The sequence below is a fragment of the Leuciscus leuciscus genome (genome assembly GCF_965113295.1).
Source record: "Leuciscus leuciscus genome assembly, chromosome: 25".
NCBI classification, from domain to species: Eukaryota; Metazoa; Chordata; class Actinopteri; order Cypriniformes; family Leuciscidae; genus Leuciscus; species Leuciscus leuciscus.
In genome coordinates, this window is record NC_138724.1 from 6,341,906 (window position 1) to 6,366,284 (window position 24,379).

General features: G+C 44.0%; 2 protein-coding genes across 4 annotated transcripts; one reads left to right on the forward strand and one right to left on the reverse strand.

Moving 5' to 3' along the window:
- Window positions 1-1,123: 1,123 nt before the first annotated feature.
- LOC309491338 (mitochondrial inner membrane m-AAA protease component AFG3L2-like) lies at window positions 1,124-12,630 on the reverse strand. 3 transcript variants are annotated; one of them, XM_082160809.1, is made up of 6 exons: window positions 12,508-12,630; window positions 12,296-12,420; window positions 4,035-4,304; window positions 3,614-3,751; window positions 1,624-1,748; window positions 1,124-1,406 (listed from the first exon to the last, which is right to left on the reverse strand). In XM_082160809.1, the coding sequence occupies exons 3-6, from the start codon at window positions 4,167-4,169 to the stop codon at window positions 1,400-1,402; spliced, it is 405 nt and encodes a 134-aa protein (XP_082016935.1). In that variant the 5' UTR covers window positions 4,170-4,304; window positions 12,296-12,420; window positions 12,508-12,630; the 3' UTR covers window positions 1,124-1,399. The 3 variants fall into 3 exon arrangements, 1 of the variants encoding a protein (XP_082016935.1); XR_014203042.1 differs by lacking the exons at window positions 1,124-1,406; window positions 1,624-1,748; window positions 3,614-3,751 and adding an exon at window positions 11,992-12,217 and having other exon boundaries at window positions 4,174-4,304; window positions 12,278-12,420; XR_014203043.1 differs by lacking the exons at window positions 1,124-1,406; window positions 1,624-1,748; window positions 3,614-3,751; window positions 4,035-4,304 and adding exons at window positions 11,895-11,909; window positions 11,986-12,217 and having other exon boundaries at window positions 12,278-12,420.
- Window positions 12,631-16,108: 3,478 nt separating this feature from the next.
- On the forward strand, window positions 16,109-18,117 carry LOC309490539 (5-hydroxyisourate hydrolase-like). Its single transcript, XM_082159766.1, has 4 exons — window positions 16,109-16,166; window positions 16,355-16,496; window positions 17,607-17,742; window positions 17,821-18,117. Exons 1-4 carry the CDS (start codon window positions 16,124-16,126, stop codon window positions 17,908-17,910), a joined length of 411 nt encoding a protein of 136 aa, XP_082015892.1. The 5' UTR covers window positions 16,109-16,123; the 3' UTR covers window positions 17,911-18,117.
- Window positions 18,118-24,379: the final 6,262 nt, after the last annotated feature.

Genomic DNA, 24,379 nt, shown 5'->3' on the forward strand with positions numbered 1-24,379 from the left:
GCTGTCTCGGACAAATTTGGGTACTGGTGCTCATTATCTTTCCACCATTTCAGTGGATTTGAATCCACAGAAATTACTTTAACCATTTTGTATAGCTGAATCTCGTCTTTCACAACATCAGGCCATGGTTTGGTTTCTGATGATGATGCAGTGGAGGCTGTGCTGAAAATAAAATCACCAAACAGTTCACTGAGTGCTTTTCTCTTTGTTGGGGGGCTGCCTCCACTGGTTGCTACAGTGTCTGTATCCTCTGCAGGGTTTTGGTTGGACTCTTCTCCTGAGGCATGAGACTGAAATAGTCACACACAAAACACTGTTGTTTAAGGTAATAAACAGGCAGAAATTATATTTAAGTGTGACAACAACAAACAGAAAGGATTTGTGATTAGTCCTATTCATGAAATGTTATGAATGTGAAATTATGTAAATACAAAAAAAACTACTTTAACTTTACAGAATAACATGATTATTTCATCACATTAGCCTATTAGCATCACATACCTGTGTGGAGTGCTCTTGCAAGATTTTCTCCTCCAGACAATTGAAGATCGCATTCCGAGATATGTCATCCAGGTGGGGTAAAGTTTTAAACCTAGGATCCAAGGCAGCGCTCTCATTCAGGAACTGTTGAAGTCTTGGGTCTGAATACCTCTCTATAGCATATTTAAAATGTACAATTGTTGAATCTGTGTCACTGTGTTTCAAAGATGTCAGGATGATGTGTTGTAGGGGCATGACCATAGACACAGTAGGCTGCTGTTCGGAACTCATCAAGGTTGTAACTGTTTTCAGTAAGGGTGTCACGATTTCAATTTTAATTCGAAATAGATCGAAATTAATGCTCAATCTCGATTATCGAATCAAAAAATGTAATCGTCGATGCTGCCACGCCCCCATGTCACGTCAGCTCGGCTTGCCAAGCGAAAAAAAAGAAACACACGTGTTGAAGTGCTACGAGTCAACCTAACAGCTACAACAACCAGCCAAAAGATAGCATGGCAGCTGCAGACGCAGTTTTCATTTTATCTAGCATGTAGATTAGAAAACGCATGGGACCCAGGACTGAACCATGAGGTACACCACAGGTCACTGCTGACGTCACTAATATTTCTAAGACATTATACGACTAGAGAGAGAGAGAGACAAGGCAGGCCTCACCAATAAACTCAATTACTCCTGATTTTTTGTTACATCCAGTGCTGTTATTTTGGCTACAGATCTGAACATGTAGATCACAAGCATCAGTCTTTGTGTTAGTAGGATCTTTGTAAGATATTCTGCATTTCTGAGCTCACCTCTGATGACTCTGTCGATGGCCTGCTCAAAATGCTTAACACCGATGAATTCATTCAGATGTCTGGCAGCAATGAGAGCTGCTTCATTACAGACATTTGCAATATCAGCACCTGGAGGAGAGAAAATATTCTGTCTTTTTATAGCAATAATACAGCAATATTATGGCAACCCTTACGATTTCTTAATTATCATATCAACTACATCAGCCTACTCCCAAACATGAATTTGTAATATGTAATTATCATACAACATATAATTTTCCTGCTTTGTCTTGCACATTCACTCTTTTCAAAAGGAAAATTAGCATGCAAGTCGTCGTTTGCTCACCGGTGAAGCCAGGCTGGCGGCGGCCATCTTCCTCGCGATGGCGTCCCGGTCCAGACTGGGGTCCAGTTTGAGCGGCCGCAGGTGAACTCTGAATATGGATGCCCGACCCTTAATATCAGGAGGCCCTGAAGGATCGACAGAACACAAACCTCAGACGCTCTTCAGTCGGACATATTCGTTCCAAGCAGGGATGCCAACATACCGGTATCGGTCGATATATGTTCATTTTTAATGTTATCGTTATCGGTCCGATAAGAAAATTTGGCTGATATATTAAAGCTTATATTAAATAAATGTGCAACTGAATTATATATTTATATATAATATATATAATTATATGTCTGTCATATAGGCTACATAAAATTATAATGAGAACCTTATAATTGTGTGCTTGGGTCATGGCTTTTAAATGTTGAAACTTTTGCTTTTGTAATCAGGCACTTAAAAATGATTGGCTTTCAAATATAAAGAATTATCGGTATTGGACAATTTTCACACTAGTTCTAGGCCCACTGCACAAGAGTTTTAAATGGTCGACCAATAAAAAAAAAGTATGCCACAAGCTTAGAGAGCAGATTTCAGATTGAATTTCCCTAAAGAAAAAAGTAAATAACATGCTGCAATTAATTTTAGATTTATTTGACAATATTTCATTTATTACAAATAGCAACTCTTGATTCTGTAATACTATTATAAACTTTTTTACAACACTATCTGATAAGTCTGTGCGCAATAGGAATAACATTTTCTCAGGTAAGTCCAGGTAAACACTAATAAAGCACACAGTAAATATGACATGAACATGACAATGTCTAAATATAGTCTGAAATGCAGGATTTTTTACTTAGTTGTTCATGCGAGTCCAATGACAGAGTGCATGTGTTTTTATGCACGCTCCAAATGCACATTTCAGAGGATCCAACAGCTTGATTCACTAAAGTCTGAGAGTTTCATCTATTAGATATTGAAAGACTTGTTTAAATTACATAAATGCGTTTGCTGAATGCAGACGGCATAAACGCTGATGGTTATAGCTAACTCTATAATACTTTTTCATGTACTGTTTACTGTCTTTGTTTAACAGCTCTTATGATTTATTAGACAGAACTGTTAAAGTCCCCCTGAAATCAAAATGTAAGTTTTTTAGCTCTTACAATGAATATGTTAGCTTGTGAATATGTTATGTCATGAATATGAATAAGGTTATAAATAAGCTGGTGTGTCCAAAACAATGACAAAATTCACATTTAGGAGATATAAGCATTCAAAACTTACAGTCTCTCACTTCCGCTAAAATCGATCATGGATTTTTATGACATCACCGCGGACTTCAGCTTCTTGTCACATTTTCTGTCCAATCAAATGCTCTCTAGAATCTGAAGCTCCACCCCCTCTGCTATAAACACCACCTGGCCAAAGCGAGCGTTGACTGACACGTCACGCAGCAATATGGGTTTTATATGTGTGTTCGGTTGCTCAAACGCTCGAGTTTTATTAAATTTGGCAACTGTACGTTGGTTAAGAATGAAATTCACGTCTTTCCGCGGTTCAGACACAGATTAAGTGATTACATGATACAATTTTCAATATACCTTCTGATATTCATGCATGTGTTTCTAGATATAATTTGTATTTAAGGGAAAGAAAAGACTCTTGAACTGAGGCGCTACAGCGATCGGTCACGTCACAGTTAAGAGCTTCAAAGCACCATTTATTGTTTGAATTTCTTGATCAAATGTTCAGAATTATTGGATGAGAGGCACCGTGGAACTTGCAACCCTGGCTTGAGTTATGAGTGATTCAGAGGGTCAAATAAAGCCTTCATTAATGTCTCTATTGTTTAACTGTTAATGCGTTATTGTTGTATTAACTAAATTCAACACAAAAGAGTGAATAATAGTAAAATAATAGCTGAATAATAGGCAAATAATAGCTTTAATCAGCCGATACGTTGGTGCATCTCTATTTGAAACCGATAATTCAGACTTACCCTGGCTGGACCGACGCCGACGAACATCTCGAGAAACTCTGAGCCGTTGACCGGAATGAAGGGAACGTTAGCTTCTCCGGCGGTGGCTTTAGCCAGCAGCGTTTCACCCGTTCCTGGAGGACCGGACAGCACAGCACCCTGAACAAACACACAGGAGGATCAATAATCACACAGGAGGATCAGTAATCACTCAGGAGGATCAATAATCAGAGCAGGATCATTGATAAGAGGAGGATTAATAATTAGAGCAGGATAATTGATGAGAGGAGGATCATTGATCAGAGGAGCATCATTGATCAGAGGAGGATCATTGATCAGAGGAGGATCATTGATCAGAGGATCATCATTGATCAGAGCAGGATCATTGATCAGAGGAGCATCATTGATCAGAGCAGGATCATTGATCAGAGGAGGCTCATACCTTGGGGATCTTGGCCCCCAGGTCCTGATACTGCTGAGGGTTCTTGAGGAAGTTGACGAACTCCATGATCTCCAGCTTGGCCTCTTCACACCCGGCCACGTCCTTGAACTGGATGTCTATGCTGTCCTTCATCATCTTGGCGGTGGACTAGCTCATGCTGAAGGGCCCGCCCCTTCCACGCCCATCCCTCCTCCCATTGGCCCACGCCACAGAGTGAACAGCAGGAAGCCAATCAGCAGCAGCGTGGGAATGAAGCTCATCAGGAAAGACCTGCAGGAAGAGGAATATTAATATTACCATTAATATAATTATATTAGCTAAGTTTAATGTTGATTATTTCTGCTGAACCATCTTGGAATGGTCAACGGCTCATTATTCACAGTACCGAATGACATTTCCAAAACGCCACAACTGTGTAGCCAACAGATGTAAAAGGTAAGACTGCAGAAGAAATGGGATATATTACAGGTGAGAATGTGTTGGTTAGTTTTTGTTTTATTATTATAACTAAGAAAATAAAGAAAAGGCAATTTTTTATTTTATACATTTATAAATGTATACTATATACTGCTATTCAAAAGTTTTGGGTCAGAGTTGTTTGTTGTTGTTTGAAGAAATCAATATTTTATTCAGCAAGGAAGCATTCAACTAATTAAAAATGACAGTAAGGACAATTTTAATGTAAAAAAAAAAAAGCCTTCACAGCTAGCCTTCGTATCAGAAGTCGTCTTCCTCTGTCGCCGTTCAGCTGTTTGCTATCCGGAAAACCACGCATATCCATTTCATTGCCATTGTTGTTTGAAGCACGAGTGATGTTTAATGCCTCATTCTTCCTGTGCCACGTGCGGATCCCGTCTGCACGAGGCGGACGGACACATGAGGTGCATTGCGTGCCTTCCCATGCACAAGCTGCATTTTCCTCCGGCGGCTGCTCGGTCTGCGAGAGCATGCCTGTGTCCGTGTTGCAGTCGCGGCTAGCTCTCACTCAAGATGGCGACCCTGCTCCACCCGAGCTTCTTTTCCCCGCTCTACTCACGCCTTGGAAAAAGAAGCGCCACAGCCAACAGCAGCCTGAGAGCATGGTGATTAGCGGCCCATGCCGGCCACGTCCCCGCGTACCTCGCTTTCTCCTGCTCAAGCGCCGTCACCCGTCCTGTTTGACGGAAACCTACGCCTATGCTATCACGGGGCAACACTTCCCCAGGCGAGTGGTCCTTCTTTTCGAAGAACAGGGACGCGCTGGCCCATCCCTGGCCCAGCCGCCCCCTTTATGCGTTTCCCCCCATCTCAATGATCCCTCAAGTCATCGAACGGGTCAGGGAGAGCGAGTACCCGGTCCTTCTGGTAGACCCCCTCTGGAAGTCCAGACCCTTGTTCCCAGAGCTGGTTCAAATGACGGACCAGGTCCCCTGGCCTGTTCTGTTAAGGAAAGATCTCCTCACGCAGGCGAACGGGACGATATGGCACCACCGACCTGATTTATGGGCCCTCCATGTGTGGCCCCTCAACGGGTACCCCAGGGACCTCCCTGAGAAGGTCCTGAACACAATCACTGGGGCTATCGCCCCGTCTACCAGGCGCCTCTATGCCCTGAAGTGATCAGTGTTTTCGAGCTGGTGCTCAGACAAGCACTTCATACCAGAGTTATGTGAGGTATCAGTGGTACTCTCATTCCTCCAGGAGCTTTTGGATGCGGGTCGTTCCCCTTCCACACTAAAAGTGTATGTAGCAGCCATCGCGGTTTATCACGCTCCAGTGGCTGGCCAATCGCTAGGAAGAAATGACCTGGTGTTGCAGTTTCTGAAAGGAGCCAGGAGGATGAACCCCTCCAGGCCACCATCTGTTCCGTCATGGGACCTCTCCACGGTCCTTAAGGCCCTGAAGGGTTCTTCTCTTGAACCGCTTCAAATCGGTTGATCTCAAACCTCTCTCGCTAAAGACTGCTCTCCTGTTGGCACTGGCATCTATCAAGCGAGTTGGAGATCTCTCTGTGAGCCCCTCCTGTTTGGAGTTTGGAGTTGGTGACTCCAAAGTCACCCTCAAACCAAGACATGGCTATGTGCCTAAAGTTCTCTCAACACCATTTAGAGCACAGGTTATTACTTTGTTAGCCCTACCCCCCTCCGCAGAGGACGGGGAGGGTAGTTTGCTCTGCCCTGTTAGAGCAATAACAATTTATTTGGAGCGTTCTGCGTCTTTCAGACAATCGGAACAGCTCTTTGTCTGCTTTGGTGGCCGATCTAAGGGAATCCCAGTCATGAAGCAAAGACTGTCCAGATGGATAGTAGATGCTATCTCCCTCTGTAGGCTCAAGTCTTGAGCTGCAGTAGGCAACCAGTTACTAGTGCGGCCTGTTATATAGCGTCCGTTCTCGAGTGACGTTCTCAAAAGGGAACAAACCTGCACACATATATTCAAATGCACATAACTATAGAACCAATTCTTAATGCTCATGTGAACGGCATCAGCATTTATCACAGGTTCGCTTTTAATGTCTGTGTAGAGAGAACGATGTCGTCTTGGCGGCCCCTAATTTAATAACAAATGGTCTTTGCGACGGAAGCGAATCAATCAAAACTGACTTTATCTGGAAAATAACTTTATTAAAGAACCGCTATAAAGCCAAAACAATCTCTGTTACCTTAAATTATACGTTTATCTCTGTAAAGCTGCTTTGAAACAATCTACATTGTTAAAAGCGCTATATAAATGAAGATGACTTGACTTGACTACTCTATTACTATCGTAACCACAGTTCCCTGAGAGTTAGGGAACGAGTATTGCGTAGCCGGCCGCACTATAGTAACATGGTAGTATGTTGCTTCTGTCGATATAACATGCTATAATGGCGGTTTCGGGCCCTGATATAGGCTCTGTGATGCGTGATGACGTGCTGCTAGCCCATTGCGTCAGAAATGCCCACGCCATTGGATGTGCAGTTGCCGCAGCACAGCTAATGAGAGAGCCAGACACTCACTGTGCTAGCTGTGCAGCTTCAAATGCATTATACATAGAGACAGAGCGCATTTAGGCCACGCCCACACCGGGGGGGGGGGGGGGGGTACAAACCAACCGTCCCCATTGACTTTGCATTGCGAGAGGCTGCCTCCTTGTCATTTCTTGCTTCTAACAAAAGACAGAAAAATGCCTAAAAGCTGCTGTGTGACAAGGTGGAAAGCAAAGAAGCTAAAAAAAAAACCAGAAATAAGTTTTTATTAGCTCTCGACCCCAAAAAACTAGTGTTTAGGACATAAAAGTGGATACAGGCAGTTGAGACAGAGCATCACGTGTCTCATTACTCTGAGAACTAACGTACGTCCGCTGGAGGAGACCGTAATCGGCAACACAGGATAGTTTATCTTACAGAAATATAATATATAAAACTGACATTTGGATATTTGACTCACCAGTGACCAAATGTTTAACTTACTGTACACGTAGTGTATTTTTAGTGCATACTGAGTGTCAAGATCCCACAAATTACCTATTCGTTCCAGCCTGTATCCACTTTTATGTCCTCAAACGCTGTTTTTTTGGGGTCGACAGCTTATGAAAACTTAATTCTGGGTTTCTTAGCTTGTTTGCTATACACCTCGTCACATAGCAGCTTTTAGGCATTATTCTGTCTTTTCTTAGAAGCAAGAAATGACAAGGAGGCAGCCTCTCGCAATGCAAAGTCAATGGAGACGGTTGGTTTGTTTTCCCCCTTGGTGGGCGTGGTCTTCAGATTATGACGCGTTGCGCTCTGTCTCTATTACACACACACACACTGACCTGTCATTCTCTTACGAGAGGTTCTCTCGTATTGCGTAAGTAGCTTACGCTGCGGGAAAGTCATCTTTTCTCGAGATCTGAAGCCAAAAAATTATCCTTAATTTTTATAATTTTGTCAACGCAGTGCAGCAGCACGCAGACCCAGGGCAGGCTCACTAGCGTGCCCATCGGCTGCCCTGCAGCAACTGCAGCAGCCTATCGCTGAGCCTTAGACGTGACGTCACGTCCAATGAGCGCTTGGCGCGCCTCATGCGTCACAGCCCGCGAAAGAGGGGGTGTGGCTTAGCGTATATAAGCGAGGCTCAGAGGCTGCTTCACTGATTTCTGTCTCTTCAGCGACGCTCTCCGCATCGCTGGACTCTGAGGAAGCCGCCGCCGTTGAAACAAGCGACCAGCAAGCCGAGGCTATCAGCCTGAGGAAGCCGGCCATCTTCGCCGCCTTCAGCCTTCCCTGCCTGCTCCGCTATCCGGCGGATTATATCCTTTTTTGCTCTCGTTGTGTGTGTTTGTGTGTTCGCCCCGCGACACACTGCATCTAAAAGAGCGTGAGGCGTTGTTGCAAATGCCTCGCTCCTCCTGTGGCTCGTGCAGAGCCCCGCTCAGCGACTGCCATGTGATCTGCGCTCTCTGCCTGGGCCTCGCTCCGTCTGCCTCCACCGCGCAAGAAGAAACGCCGCGCTCAGAGGCCTCCGGAGCCGGATGCAGTAGCTGAGCGCTCGCCGGAGCCCCTCCCGCGAGCCTCTCTATCTCCTTCTCTCCCCACCTCCCGACGCACAGCGGCCGGCTTTCGCCCGCACTGCCGTCACCTCAGGGGATGAAGCAGACAACGCTGCTATCATAGACAGCTGTACCCCCCTCTGTCAAGCCATGCAAACGGCGCCGCTCACAAGGGATGTCAGTAACGGACGGTCTCGGGCTATAGCTTCCTTTACGTTACAAGAAAGCTTCTTGAGATTCGCCTTCGACGGTCGGGTATATCAATACACAGTCCTGCCGTTCGGCCTGTCTTTGGCACCCCGTACATTTACGAAGTGCATGGACACGGCTCTCGCTCCCCTCAGAAGACGGGGAATGCGTATACTGAACTATCTGGACGACTGGCTTATTCTGGCGCAGTCAGAGACAGAGCTTGTGTCTCACAGAACAGCTTCTCAGCCACTTGGAAAACCTGGGTCTCTCGGTTTACTGGACCAAGAGCTCATTATCGCCCCGCCAATCAATCTCCTTCTTGGGATAGAACTGGACTCGGTGGCTATGACGGCCAGATTATAGGAGCAGCGCGCGCGCCGCATCCGTCATCTCGCCGCATCCTTCTAGGTGGGCAGCCAGGCTCCGCTGAGGACATTCCAGCGAATCCTGGGGCATATGGCCTCAGCTGCAGCAGTGCTTCAGCTGGGCTTACTGCACATGCGCCCGCTTCAACCGGCCGGCGGCTCGCGAGTCAGGGTGAATCAAGGCTGCATTTCAGCCCTACAGCCCTGGTTGGCAGCCGAATGGTATCGCACGGGGGTGACGATGGGAGCGATCTCGCACCAGAAGGTTGTCTCGACAGATGCTTCCAACCAAGGTTGGGGAGCGCTCTTCGAAGGCAGACCGGTCTATGGCCGCTGGTCAGACCAGGAGAATCTCCTTCACATAAACTGTCGAGAAAGCGCTCAGGCACTTCCTCCCAGTCCTCCAAGGTCACCATGTTCTAGTCCGCACGGACAATACATCAGTAGTGGCCTACGTGAACCGCCAGGGCGGCGTCAGATCCAAAATGCTCTGCACCCTGGCGGAACGCCTCCTCGTGTGGGCTCAGCACTCACTGCGCTCGCTGAGAGCCGCGCATGTGCCTGGGCACCTGAACGAGGGTCCCGACAGACTGTCCAGGGACAATGTTCCCCCTGGGGAGTGGTCCTTGCATCCCCAAACAGTCCAGTCACTGTGGCGCCGTTTCGGCAAAGCGAAAGTCGACCTCTTTGTGTCAAAAGACAACACTCACTGCCCAAAGTTCTTTACGAAGAATGGGGACGCGCTGGCCCAGACCTGGCCCAGCGGCCCACTATATGCCTTCCCGCCGGTCTCTCTGTTGCCACAAGTCATCAGGAGAATCAGGGAAGCGCGCCACACGGTGCTCCTCATAGCCCCGTACTGGGAGAACCAGACTTGGTTCCCGGAGCTAATACAGCTGGCAGACACAGTCCCCTGACTCGCCGATTCTGGCGAGAAGAGACCTTCTCTCTCAAGCCCGCGGCTCGATCTGGCATCCCCATCCGCTCTGGATCCGCTGGTCTCTGCACGCATGGAGACTCAACGGATACCCGTTGACCTGCCAGAAGGGGTTGTGAACATGATCACCCCTCTACGAGGCGGCTCTACACGTCTAAATGGTCTGTGTTTAAAAAGTGGTGCACTGTCAAGGGGCTGGATCCACAAGCATGTGGGGTATCGCAGGTATTGGTTTTCCTTCAAGAGCCGCTGGACACGGGCAGGTCCCCTTCCATGCTCAAAGTCTATGTTGCAGCCATCTAAGCTTTTGCCGGTTCGGCGCTGGGCCGCGCATTAGGAAGGAACGAGTTCATCACCCGCTTCCTTAGGGGAGCCAGGAGGATGAACCCCCCGCGACCCCCCTCGGTTCCTATGTGGGATCTTTCGCTGGTCCTAGAGGCCCTGAAAGCGCATCCCTTGAACCCATGGAAACTGTGGATATGAAATACCTCACGCTCAAAACCGTTTTTCTGATAGCTCTGTCTTCAGTCAAACGTGTGGGAGACCTTCACGTGTTATCCATTAACGCCGTGTGCCTCGAGTTCGGACCTAATGACTCGAAAGTCATTCTTAAACCGAGGCATGGTTACGTCCCCAAAATATTGGGCACTCCCTTCAGAGCACTGGTCATTTCTCTCTCAGCCCTGCCGCCTTCCGGCAGCGAGGTCAATGGTAATCTCTCCTCTGCCCGGTCAGAGCGCTGAGAAATTACGTCACACGCTCCGCCGCTATCAGGCGCTCGGAGCAGCTTTTCATTTCGTTTGGTGGGCGCACCAAAGGTCTCGCCGCCTCGAAACACAGCCTGTCCAGATGGATAGTGGACGCTATCGCAGCTGCTTATGCGTCTAAAAACCTGCAGTGCCCTCTGGGCATCAGGGCTCACTCCACCAGAGGCATGGCCTCTTCGTGGGCTTGGTCCAGTGGAATTTCCATTCATGACATTTGTACGGCGGCGGGCTGGGCCTCCCCCTCGACATTTGTTAGGTTTTACAACCTGGAAGTTCCTGCCTTGCAGGCAAAAGTTTTATCAGTCTAAGTCACGCGTAGGCTGGCCCACTGTCTGTGCGCGGGCTACTGCGGTTGATTTAGCTCTCCTGGTTGAGCTGCATTATACAGGGGTTTATCAGCTCAGACCGGCCGTGCCGCTCTGAGCGCCCTAGTGTGTGCTTATGTACTGCGCTAGCCATTCTATTGGCCGCCCGGTTCCCACTCATCGTGTTCCCCGGACTTCCCCTGGGACTCATTTAGTGGATGCTGGGTGCGCACGGCGTTGACAAGGGAGTTCCCGCAGCGTAAGCTACTTACGCAATACGAGAGAACCTCCCGTAAGAGAACGTATCGGTTAACTAACGTAACCTCTGTTCTCTCTAGAAGAGGGAACGAGTATTGCGTAACCCGCCGTGCTCGCGCCACGAGCTCATTCGCTTCAGCGACAGAAACCAGTGAAGCAGCCTCTGAGCCTCGCTTATATACGCTAAGCCACACCCCCTCTTTCGCAGACTGTGACGCATGAGGCGCGCCAAGCGCGCTCATTGGACGTGACGTCACGTCTAAGGCTCAGCGATAGGCTGCTGCAGTTGCCGCAGGGCAGCCGATGGGCACGCTAGTGAGCCTGCCCTGGGTCTGCATGCTGCTGCACTGCGTTGACAAAATTATAAAAATTAAGGAAAATTTTTTGGCTTCAGATCTCGAGAAAAGATGACTTTCCCGCAGCGTAAGCTACTTACGCAATACTCGTTCCCTCTTCTAGAGAGAACAGAGGTTACGTTAGGTAACCGGTTCGTTCTCAGATGTGTATATAACCGCTGCTCTGTGTGACGGCTCCAGACTGACACACACACACACACTGACCTGTCGTTCTCAGATGTGTATATAACCGCTGCTCTGTGTGACGACTCCAGACTGACACACACAGACACACACACACACTGACCCGTCGCTCTCAGATGTGTATATAACCGCTGCTCTTTGTGACGGCTCCAGACTGACACACACACACACACACTGACCCATCGCTCTCAGATGTGTATATAACCACTGCTCTGTGTGACGGCTCCAGACTGACACACACACACACACACACTGACCCATCGCTCTCAGATGTGTATATAACCGCTGCTCTGTGTGACGGCTCCAGACTGACACACACACACACTGACCTGTCGTTCTCAGATGTGTATATAACCGCTGCTCTGTGTGACGGCTCCAGACTGACACACACACACACACACACTGACCCGTCGCTCTCAGATGTGTATATAACCGCTGCTCTTTGTGACGGCTCCAGACCCAGCTCATAGTGCGCAGCTTCCAGGTTCCTCTCGAACGTGTCCACACTGCCGATGTTGAACCACACGTAGCTCTGCAGGCAAACACTCCAGATCAGCGACACACACACACACACACACACACACACACACACTACTGTACAGGGAACATCATAACTCACAGCTTCAGAGGCGTCGACCCCGGGGACCAGGATCACCCGCACAAACTGCTTGTTCACCACCTCTAAACGCTCGACCTGTGCACAGAAGAGCCTGTGTCAGAGCGGTGACCTTTGATGACCTTTCACATGTAAAACAATCCTAGCCACTCGAGTAACACTTGGTCCGATGGCAACGTCGTGTCCCTGGCCAAAAATAGTCGCGGTAGGACAGCATAAATAACACAGAACATTTCCTAAAAATGCATTCAGATACATTTGTACATGTCTACAGTTTTCTGGGGTTGCATGTATAATTGTTATTTTGACTTTTAGTTACGTGTAGTTCAGTATAGTGTATTGGGTGAGAGGACGTCACCTGGTGACGTCTTTTACACGTTCATTTATAGTCCATCATGACCCTCTATGAAATCCTTGTGAAATATGCAAAAGCTGTGCTTAATCCTTGCATGGTTAATACTGCAATAATTAATTTAATTGCCCAAGTAGTTTTTAAGAGGTTGTGAAGACGTCCACTGACGTCCTTTACACGTCTAGTCAAGGCTGTGAATAGACGTCCACTGACGTCTTTTACACGTCTAGTCAAGCAAGACAGAAAAAAAACCCAGGAATTACAAACAAAAGATCTCGCGATATTACAAATTCCAGCGATAGGATAGATTATCTCGCGAGATGTTAACGCGTTCTCCCCATAGACTGAACAACCACGAGGAGAGGAGGAATTGAGGAGGGAGTTGTATCGATATTATTAAAAATCTACTGTTGGGTAAGTACATTTTGTATTATATGATGTTTTATTAACAAAGTTCGGGAGGAGCAGGTTCAGATAATTAACCAAATTATGCACAGCTGGAGATTAATCAGTAATCAACTCAATGACAGAGTATAAATTCACAGCAGACCTATCTCTGTTCATTGAAAGTTTGTCAGCATCCCTCCTCCACCCCATCTCCTCACTTCCAGTTCCATCTACACTTACCAACTGGGGGGAGTACTCTGGGTTCGGGCCTAACTCCGAGCTCGGAGCCCTCCCCCCGGACAGCACGCCAAATACGCATAAACTTATTGTACTAATTATATGTAGATGTGAACTCGTGAATAGATTAACATGCTTGAGTTTTACTTGTTTGACATGAATGAACCGAAAGAAATAATGCCCACATTGTCAACTGAAATTTACTGAGTTTGGCTAAAATTAGCTAGTAGGCTGAAAGTTACTTTGAACTTGATACAACGGTATACCATAGTATAAAGTATGTTTAATGATACAGTCAAAGTTATTACTGTAACTTATTAATGTAGGCTTTTGAGAGTTTACTTCAGAAAGTAAATTATCTGAAATAGAATGAAATGTTTAGCTGGATTTGAACATGTATGAACATGTCACTAATACTAATAAAGTAATAAATACTAATGCTTTCGGGGTGCCTGCCCCACTCCTTTAGACAAGAAGAGGATGATGTGTTCCTCAGGCGCTTTCTTATACTCGCGGTCACACTGGTAGTGACGACATAGGCTATTGCCGGCCAATACAATTGTCGTGTTTGAACACGTGCTTCAGACACCGGTCACGCTGAGGAGTCCTGTCCCCTTCTCAGGGACCCTAGGTTACATTTGTAACCCAAGATGTTTTATAAATTTACTGTCAATATTTAATTACAGATATTGTGGCTGCTGTTAAAGTAGTTAAATTTGTAAGATTGTGAAGCTTCTTATAATTACTGAAGGAGATTTTGTATTAATTTATTATGATTTTACAGTAGTTAAGTCAAAACCTGTCAAGAACGTGCCCAGGTTTCCTGAGACTCGCCTAGTAACAATATCTGTAGTAATAATGGCGTTTTAATGTAAACTATGGTTACCTTGGTAAATTTCGGTTATTGTGATCGAGCAAACTTATTTTTTGGACTAAAACATCTTCCTACAATATTTCAGGATATACAAAAATGATATAATACTATACCAAATTAAGAGTTTTTGTGTAACATGTATCCATGCGTGTGTTTGCTAGATTAATGACTATGAACCAGATTTGTTCTACATGTAAAGACTTCAAGTAAGTTAAAACCTGTAACTATTTGTTTTAAATAAACTATGAAACTGATGTTTTTTTTCTAAGTGCGCTGTTGCTCTTTCTCACAGACACGCCAAGTTCCTTGGGAAAAGCCACAGGATTAATCAGTGATGGTGTAAAGAAAAGGACCATTAAAACCGAGGAGAGATGTTTGGATAATTTCCACTGATCCGCTGAAGCTGTCATCTTGTAAACTAAATATGAGCGCAGAGCTGAATGACATCAGCTCGTATCTTCATGAGTTCAGTGGTTCAGTGATGGACTGATGTTGAAACACTCATTCAGGATCACTGATTTCAGCTTGAAGTGTTTGAATCTGGTTTGAATCCAGTTCAGGAACAGCTGTCTAAACAGACCGAAACAAACTCAACTACTGTATTTTGTTGTCAGACGCTGCTGATGATTTTATGACTTATTTTAACCAAATGGTGTTTTTCCATGATTCCATGACGATATTACTGAAGGAGATGGAAACACAGACACACCATGTTATTGCAAATATCCTACATACATCATTTTACTATATGTACGCAATAGTTATGGGTTACTGATATAAGTTATTAAACGGCTGATGCCAATAACGATATCTAAATAAATCTATATCAACTGATAACCCCAAAATTAATTCAATTACTTATATTTATTAAACGTATGTGAGATGTATTTTCACTTATTTGAACCCAAATGTCATTTACTATCTGCTCATCAATCAGTCTGGCCAGTTTAGTTTTATGACTAGATTTATGATCAGCATATGTCATTTTTTTCCATGTAAAAATGTAGCGCTTATCAAAACCGTTCTTTGAAATAAGGCATAACATGGTAAAGCAGTTTCCCGCTGCATTGCTTGTGTATCTTTCGTAATATATATCTGTGATTATGTAAAATATTATGGGAATGCTATTTGTTTGTATCACACAATTCTGAATGTATTCACCAACAGAAATAAAAATACATTCATGTACAGTACTGTATGCTGCCTGAATATAATTCTGATGACAGAGTTTTAATACGTTTCAAAAGCCATTATCTGTACAATCATCATGGTTTTGAACCCGAAGGCAGTCTAGGAGAGGATAGAGAGGATAAAGTTAACTACTTGTTAACTTTATAACTAATGATCTGTTGAGTACAATATAGTGTAATAATGTTAGTTAATGTGCGTAATGTGGCTCTGGCTCTCTGAAACCATTGATCTAAATTCCAGCTGTTTTGTCACTGTGACTAGCGTTAACCTTCATGTTTTTCCACTCATCTAAAGAACCAAATCAAACAAGTTACTGGAGGTCAAAGTCCAGCTGCCCTCTAACAGGATTTCAGCTCGCTTCTTCCACCTTTCTTGTGTATGTAAACGACTTCAGGGTAGGATTGTAGATTCAGATATCTTGTCTTTGTTGTGTAGTACTTTATATTCTAAAGGTTTGTGATACTGTAACTTTTTAAGACCGGTTTGCTTAAATATTAACCCTGCATATGTGCTTCCGCTGGTTTGTTTTGTTGATTAACTCATTGGAACTAATCAAACAGTGTCCAGATCATCCCCATATGAACGGCGACACACAGCCAGATGACACTGACTTCATAGCAGGTAAGATCTTAATATCTTCAGTAATTCTGTTAGAGAGGGCTGATGAAGAAAGCAGTGAGTCCAGTCATTTTAAATGTGCTTCATGTTTAACATCTCCAGGTAAAGATGTGGAAGTTGCCTGTGCATGGTCTCAGTTTTAAATGGTCTTATAATAAATGCATGTGATGGGATGATCTCCTGTGTTGTAGGGTTGAGAGCGATGGGTTCGGTGAAAGGTCCCCTCACTACACATGTGCTGAACACCGGGGACGGGGTCCCAGCGGCGCGGATGGCCCTCAGTCTACACCGGCTGGACCCCCACATGACCGTCTGGAGCCTCGTGACCATCGGGTGAGTCCACGAATGTCATCTCTGCCTCTTTTTGAGTGTCTGAACATCTCCACCAGCCTGACGCAGTAACACTGGCTCAACCAATCATGTGAGTTTGGGGCGGGGCTATCTGATTGGTCAACCAATGGCAGAAAACCTGTTTGAAAATAGTCATTATTTTTGGCAATTCAGAAATTACACTTCACCTTTAAACAGCCATCAAGCATTCATACAATTAATACAACTTTGTTGTGGCTCCCGATTCCAAAACTGCTGCAAATGTATTAGAATTATAAGAATAAAACCTTAATAATATTAATAATAATAAAGCATTGTCTGTATGCTACATGGAGAAAGCCATTTCAGAATGTGTAGCTACAAGCTCAGTGAAAAAAATCATCCAAAATGGCAATAATATACTTGAAATCTATCAAATATTAAAAAGTATCAGTATTTATCATTCAGTCTCATTAAAATGGACTGTTGCACCCAATATTTAGTACATTTTCATGTTTATTTAGAGTCGTGTACAGGCTTGCATGCCGACTAGGTTTTACTAAAAATTACACTATGAAAAATAGTAAATAATAACCACTGCAAATAGCAGACCAGACCAGTATACTCTAAAACAATAAGTTCACTACATTCAAAAACATTCTGCAAAAATAAACCTAAATAAATGAGAAAATATAATAATAATAAAAAAAAAATTTTTTAACAAATATTCTAATTGTATTTAACATTTTAATTACTTTAAATATACTGTATACAGTCATTTAAAATTTTATGAAATTTTCAAACTTATTTGCTGGGTATTTTGAACTTGCTGTAAAACAGGGATATTTCCAGGGAGAGGGATATAGTTCAGTCAGAACAGGACACCCGAAACCAGGATCAGACACAAACAGAAACTCAGCTCTGTTGACGTCACTTGTGTCAAGTCTTCGCTCTGTCTAAAGAAATGTGTAAATTATTGTAACAGTGTTCTGAAAACTGTTGCCATCGAAACTGTCCAAAGTTGTTTGGGTCAAACTTTAAGAGGTTTAAAAGGTTTAAAAAATGTAAAATTTTCCCAAACCCTGGAAAATAAATATGTCATCATGTTAAATACGGTGTCACTGATTATTCCAGAAACACGAATGAGGACGGACGCTGTCCAGGACTGATAACCAGCGACGCCTTCACTCCAGGAATGTACAAGATCCGCTTCGAGACGGGCCAGTACTGGGAGAGTTTGGGGCAGTCCAGCTTTTACCCATATGTTGAGGTCTGTAGGAAATACTAATAGTGAACTGATTGTATTTACACAGTCTGAATGCTAATGTCTTTCTTCTTCTTCCTTTAGATTGTGTTCACTGTAAGCGCTGCTGATCAGAGCGTTCATGTGCCGCTGCTGGTGAGCAGATACTCATACAGCACCTACAGGGGGAGCTAGAGAGCACACACACTGCATTCAACACACTGTGTTTCATTCGTCACATTACTATAGGTCCAAGATATCACCTCGTGCTGCAGCCCTCAGCTTCAACACCCCAGTGATCAATTATCCAAACCTCATCCTGTTGTTGTTTGCTCAATATTCTTTTGAATGGCCAAAAAAATAAACATTTTTATTATTGTCTCAAAGTGCTTAAAAAAAGAAAGAAAACTCAAATAAAATTCTATTCATATAATTGTTTGTGTCAAGGTTTTTATGCATTCAAATGACTCTTTTAATGACTAGGTCATAACTGAAACATTATTGAGTTATTCAAAGATTGGATAGAAAATATGTTTTCCAAATCATTGCAAAAGAGTCTGTTTATATGTGGGGATTATAACATTGATTTATTAAATCCCAAAAAGCATCAGATGACAGAAGATTTCATTAATACCATGTACAGTATGGGTCTATATCCAAAAATTACTAGACCTAGCAGAATTACCTCATATTGCACAACTTTAATAGATAATGTTTTCACAAACATTATGGGAGATAATTTGGAAAGTAGGCTATTGTTTAATGACATCAGTGACCATTTACCTGTCTTTATTGTCTATCACTGTACTTACTGGAAACCTAAGTTTCAAAATCAATATAAATACAAGAGGGAAAGAACTGAAGAAAACATCAATGCATTTAAGAATGACTTGTTATAACAAAATTGGAAAGATGTGTTTAAAGAAGATAAAGACATCAATAAAGTGTATGATGTATTTCTAAATGTTTTTACATCATTGTATGATAAAAAATTGTCCGGTAAAACAATACAGTTATAGACATAAACAAACAAATAGTCCTTGGATCACTAAGGGCCTGCAAAAAGAAAAACACATTATATAGGAAATTTATAAAATGTCGAAATGTTGAAGCAGAAAATAAATATAAAAAATATAAGAATAAATTAACCAGTATTATGAGGATATGTAAGAAAGAGTATTATAATAAAATTTTAGATAAGAATAAAAGCAATATGAAAGGTTTGTGGAAGGTGTTAAACAGTATTATAAGAAATTAAGCCGGAAATAAAAACACTGGTTATCCAGAGTATTACATTGAGAAGGATAAGATAGTAAACAATATGGAAGATGTGGTTCGTGGTTTCAATAAATTCTTCATAAATGTAGGACCAGATTTAGCAGACAAAATTCTGGACTGTGAAGTAAAAAATTAAGTTGTTGCAGATCTTTTGGACAAACCTTAATTCTATTTTCCTTAAAGCAGTTAAAGAAAAAGAGGTTCTACAGATTGTAAAAAAATTTAAAAGTAAAGAGTGGAGACAGACATTAATATACAAATTACAGGCCGGTTTCATTACTCTCCCAGTTTTCTAAAATTCTTGAAAAGCTTTTTGCAGAAAGAATGGATAATTTTATTGAAAAATATAAACTCTTAGCTGACAGTCAATATGGATTCAGAACAAATAGATCAACATCTTTAGCGTTAATGGAATTAATTGAGGAAATTACAAATATAGATAACAAAAAATATGCAGTAGGAATTTTTATAGATTTAAAGAAAGCATTTGATACGATCAATCATGATATTATGATCAATAAACTGGGAAAGTATGGCATCAGAGGAGTAGGATTAAACTGGGTGAGTAGCTATTTACAAAACAGGCAACAATTTGTGGAAATTGGTGAACATAAATCAACTTGTATGAACATAACTTGTGGAGTGCCACAGGGGTCAGTTCTTGGTCCAAAGCTTTTTATTTTATATATAAATGTTGTATGCAGAGTTTCTAATATGCTGAATTTTATTTTATTTGCAGATGATACCAAATTTTCTGTTCTGGTGACAATTTACAACAGCTTTTGGAGATAATCACATCAGAAATAAAAAAATTAAAACAGTGGTTTGATGTGAATAAATTGTCATTAAATTTAAGTAAAACAAAGATAATGTTATTTGGGAAACACAAAAAAAATCCTCATATAAAATTGGAAATAGACAACGTTTGTATTGAAAGAGTTTATGAAAATAAATTTCTTGGTGTGATTATTGACCACAAAATCAGTTGGAAACCTCAGATAAATTATGTCAAAGCAAAATTAGCTAAATCCATATCAATACTTGTGAAATCAAGGCATATTTTAGATCATAGATCTTTACATATACTTTACAATACTCTCATTTTACCGTATTTAAGTTACTGTGTGGAGATATGGGGTAATACCTACAAAACCAACCTACAGCCATTATGCACATTACAAAAAAAGCTATAAGAATCATTAATAATACAGGACACCTTGAACATACCAATCTATTGTTTTTTTAAATCACATATATTAAAGTTCATTGATTTGGTTAAATTCAAAACTGCACAAATATTGTACAAAGCAAGAAATAATTTACTTCCAGGAAATATGCAAAAAAAATGTATGGATAGGCAGGGTGGGTATAACTTAAGAGGGGAATATAATTTCAAAAAAATAAAAGTCAGAACAAATATGAGACAGCTCGCACGCCTATTGGCTGTCCGAAACGGGCGTGGTCTAGGCCTATAAATACCGCTCGTAGGCAGCTATTATCTGATTTTTCATCCTTCAAGCGAAGCACACGCATCGCTGGAGCTGGAGAAGAAGCCGCGCCGTCTGAGAGAGAGCACCTTCAGCGGGACGAGTCATTGAAGTCGCTGGCCGCGCCGCCTTCCTTGCCTTCCTGCTGCGCTTTCCGGCGCTTATTTCCTTTTATTCTCTGTACTGTTTGTGTGTGTCGCCGCCGCAACATACATTCTAAAAGAGCAGCGTCTTTTTCAAGATGCCTTCCTGCGGCTCGTGCAGAGCCACACTCAGCGACGGGGACCGCCATGTTATCTGCGTTTCCTGCCTGGGTGAGGATCATGCAGCTCTCGCGCTCGCTGACTGCGGCTGCCCTCACTGCGAGTTATTGCCCATGGCGACTCTGAGGACTCGCCTGGCTTTCTTCACCGAGACTGCTCACCCGCCCGCCGCGGTGTCACGCTGTAAAAAGCTTCGTGCCCAGCGGGTCCCGGAACCTTCTCCCAGCCGCCAAAGCTCGCCGGTTCGCCCGCGGGCTTCGTCAGCTTCTCTTCCTTACAGACAGCGGCCGCTGTCTGCCGCCGCTTCCGTCGACATTGCTGACGAGGAAGCCCTGCTGGGAGAAGATGATTCCTGCTCTATCCTGGCGTCAGGCAGTGAGGATTGGGCGAGCTCTGAGGATCTCGCGCCCCCTGCCCGCACATCGTCAGGCAAGAGAGCGTCCATCGAGACGGAGCTCATGCGGCGAGCCTCGGCCTCAAGTGGTCTTCGCTCGAGCAGCCCGCTCACAACCGGCTGGATGGCTTTTTTCTGCCTGGGGAGCGCGCTTCGCCTGCGTCCAAACCAGCGCCCTTTCTTCCTGAGTTACACGAAGAAGTCGCTAAGTCCTATTCAGCTAGAGTGCGTCCAGCCGTTTCTTTGGCATTCTCTGCAGTCGACGATGCCAAGAACAGGGGATACCTTTCGCTGCCGCCGGTCGAAGAGGCGATAGCGGCCCACTTATGTCCGCCCTCCGCTGGATGGCGCGCTAAGCTGGCCCTACCCTCTAAAGCTTGCCGCACGACGTCAAGCCTGCTCTGCCGCGCTTTCTCCGCCGCCGGGCAAGCTGCGTCAGCGCTGCACACCATGGCCATGTTGCAGATCTTCCAGGCCGATCTCCTCCGAAAGCTGGATGAGAAAGGACCTGACGCGATCTGCGTGCCGGACCTAAGAAGCGCCACGGACCTCGCTCTCCGTGCCACTAAGTCCGCAGCACAGGCCATTGGACGGAGTATGGCCTCTCTCACTGTGACCGAGAGACACCTGTGGCTGAAGCTCTCAGAAATGGCCAAGTCCGAGCGCACCGCGTTCCTCGACGCCCCGCTTTCTCCCGCTGGCCCGCGCTCCCGCTCATCCAGCCGCCGCCCCGCCATGTGTGGCCCGCGGCCTAGGATTGTGGTAAAGCCCGAGGCCCCGAAGTCGTCCTAGCACGCCTAGGAAAACGATGGTGTTCGAGTCCCGCTGCGGCCGGACTTCCACCAAAGTTATTCGCTCGTCCAGTTCCAGCGAATGTGACTGGTCCAGTGTTTTCTGCAGCCAACAAGCCGGTTCTGTCGCCCGCTTGCCTGCACACAAATGCCGTTTTCACGGCTACCCAGATAAATCCCCAAGAGAGTGTATTTTCTGGTGTCCCAGCCATGGCCGATGGTTTCACATGTGTAGTAAGAATGCCCAGTGCCCATCTCTACACACAAGCACAGCCTGTCACACAGGGCTCGCGCACATGAAATCGACTCAGATCGGTTGCGCTTCAAACGTGGTAAATGTGCCCTCTACCCAGTGCCCAGGTAATTTCTGGAACATAATGGCGCAGCTCAGCTCAGCCCAGCTCGCACGCGGCACGCATAGATCAAATGATCTGGATCACACAAAAAAAACGTCCTTCAAAAACAAATCTTCACCATTGACGATTGTCAGTCTCCCAAAAACGAATCACTCCTTCAAGATCGATCGATCAGCTCACATAAGCATTCTTGCGCACTGAAAAGTGCACTCAAATGATTCTCAGAAAAAAAAATCAATGTCTCTCGCTCCAACACAGTTTATGGATCACTCAGAAAAACAGTAGGACGCTCAAAAATTCTTACAGTCAGAATAACGTCAAAAACAACAGTGTTCCGCACGAAACTCACGGCTCCAGCAACTCTCTCTTGTGCTCTCAGCCAGTCTCCAACACTGTTCTCTGTCCGATGACGCAATCAGCCGAACTTCTGTTTTAACTACGTCTCCGGTCTCACACAACAATGTTACTGTACACGAAACTAATCTGACCGTGCACCACTGTCTTACATTATAGTCTCAGCGAAAAAATGTCGACTTCTCGTGCTGCGATCATGGCGTGTCTGCCTCGTAACACTGCTTCACTCACTCTTCTTCCCAGACGTCTTTGCATCTCCCGCGAGCACGCCGGAGAAAGAAAAACCCGTCAAAATAAAAGTCCCCATAGAGAAAAATACCTCCGTTACATTCATTTAGATTGTGTTCACTGTAAGCGCTGCTGATCAGAGCGTTCATGTGCCGCTGCTGGTGAGCAGATAGCACCTACACCTACAGCACCTACAGGGGGAGCTAGAGAGCACACACACTGCATTCAACACTGAGCTCGAGTTTCATTCTTCACATTTCAATGGCTCCAAGATCTCACCTCGTGCTCCAGTCTCTACTTTCAACACCCCAGCGATCAGTTATCCAAACCTCATCCTGTTGTTGTTTGCTCAATATTCTTTTGAATGACCAAAAAAGAAACATTTTTATTATTGTCTCAAAGTGCTTAAAAAAAGAAAACTTTATTATAAAAAATTATAGAAAAATTATATTCATATAATTGTTTGTGTCAAGATTTTAATGCATTCAAATTACTCTTAACTAGGTCATAACGGTTCTTAAAACAGGGATGTAATTTTTCTGTTTTTACAGAGTTTTGTATTTTCCAACAATTTCCTGCTTTTTTTAATTCATACCCTGGTGAAAAAAAAATGTGCTAAGTATACTTGCAGCCAGTATACTTATCAGTATACTTAAAGTGTGTAAATGATTAGTATTTTAGTTGTAATTAAATTGTAATAAAGCATAATTTTAAGTGTATTAAGTGTACCTTTGTGTACTAAATTGGACCAACTTCAAGTATATTTGGGGTTCTTTAAGTAAATGCATGTGCAGGGACTAATTGCATGCTTGATTAGGGATATTAACTTTATACGTTGGCTGGGGGACAGCATACTCTTGGAAAAGTTCACTCTGAGCCCAAGATCTGATCCAGATGCAAACCAGACGGACCAAACAAAGCCCAAATTTCAACGTCTATTTTTGGGCTAAATGAAGGCTATGACAGGCCGACGTGATTTAGCCCAAAAAACAACGTCTTAATGACGTCTGTTTATCAAGTCAATGTTAACGTTACAGGCTATGTTACTGTTAGCCGCTGTTGTGATGTATTCATACTTAGCGGCAACAAATATTTACCGACAGACACCTAACGTTAATTTATTTTTTTGCCAAACCGGACGTTTAGCCTTGTTCGGTGCATATGGTGCTTGGCAGGTGTTTATTTTTGACCCTGCATTAATTACAGGTTAAGTTAGCCAACACGGCTAATGTTAGTGACTTACATGTTCCAGTCGACGTCGAAAAAAACAGCATAATGGCCGTTCAAAGTTAACCAAACCGGCCAGGTTGCACGTGAATAAACGTAAATGGCAGAGAGAATTTTGTTTTCAATGCTAATTGTAATTTTTGATGCCAAATTTTAAAGTCACCGCCGCATAACGCGACTGGTTGGAATTAAACGAAGCTTCGAATATCATAGGGGGTCTGGCTGCCCTCCCCCAGTAAAGTTTTGGACATAAATGACTTCATTTCCTGTATTCGGAGACACTCTA

Coding starts and splice junctions, on each gene's coding strand:
- LOC309490539 (XM_082159766.1), top strand. CDS start 16,124: ATGAACGGCGACACACAGCCAGATGACACTGACTTCATAGCAG. Junction 16,497..17,606: donor TGGAGCCTCGTGACCATCGG/GTGAGTCCACGA, acceptor TGATTATTCCAG/AAACACGAATGAGGACGGAC. Junction 17,743..17,820: donor GCTTTTACCCATATGTTGAG/GTCTGTAGGAAA, acceptor TTCTTCCTTTAG/ATTGTGTTCACTGTAAGCGC.
- LOC309491338 (XM_082160809.1), bottom strand. CDS start 4,169: ATGATGAAGGACAGCATAGACATCCAGTTCAAGGACGTGGCCGGGTGT. Junction 3,752..4,034: donor TGGGGGCCAAGATCCCCAAG/GTATGAGCCTCC, acceptor GTGTTTGTTCAG/GGTGCTGTGCTGTCCGGTCC. Junction 1,749..3,613: donor TCGGCGTCGGTCCAGCCAGG/GTAAGTCTGAAT, acceptor TCGATCCTTCAG/GGCCTCCTGATATTAAGGGT.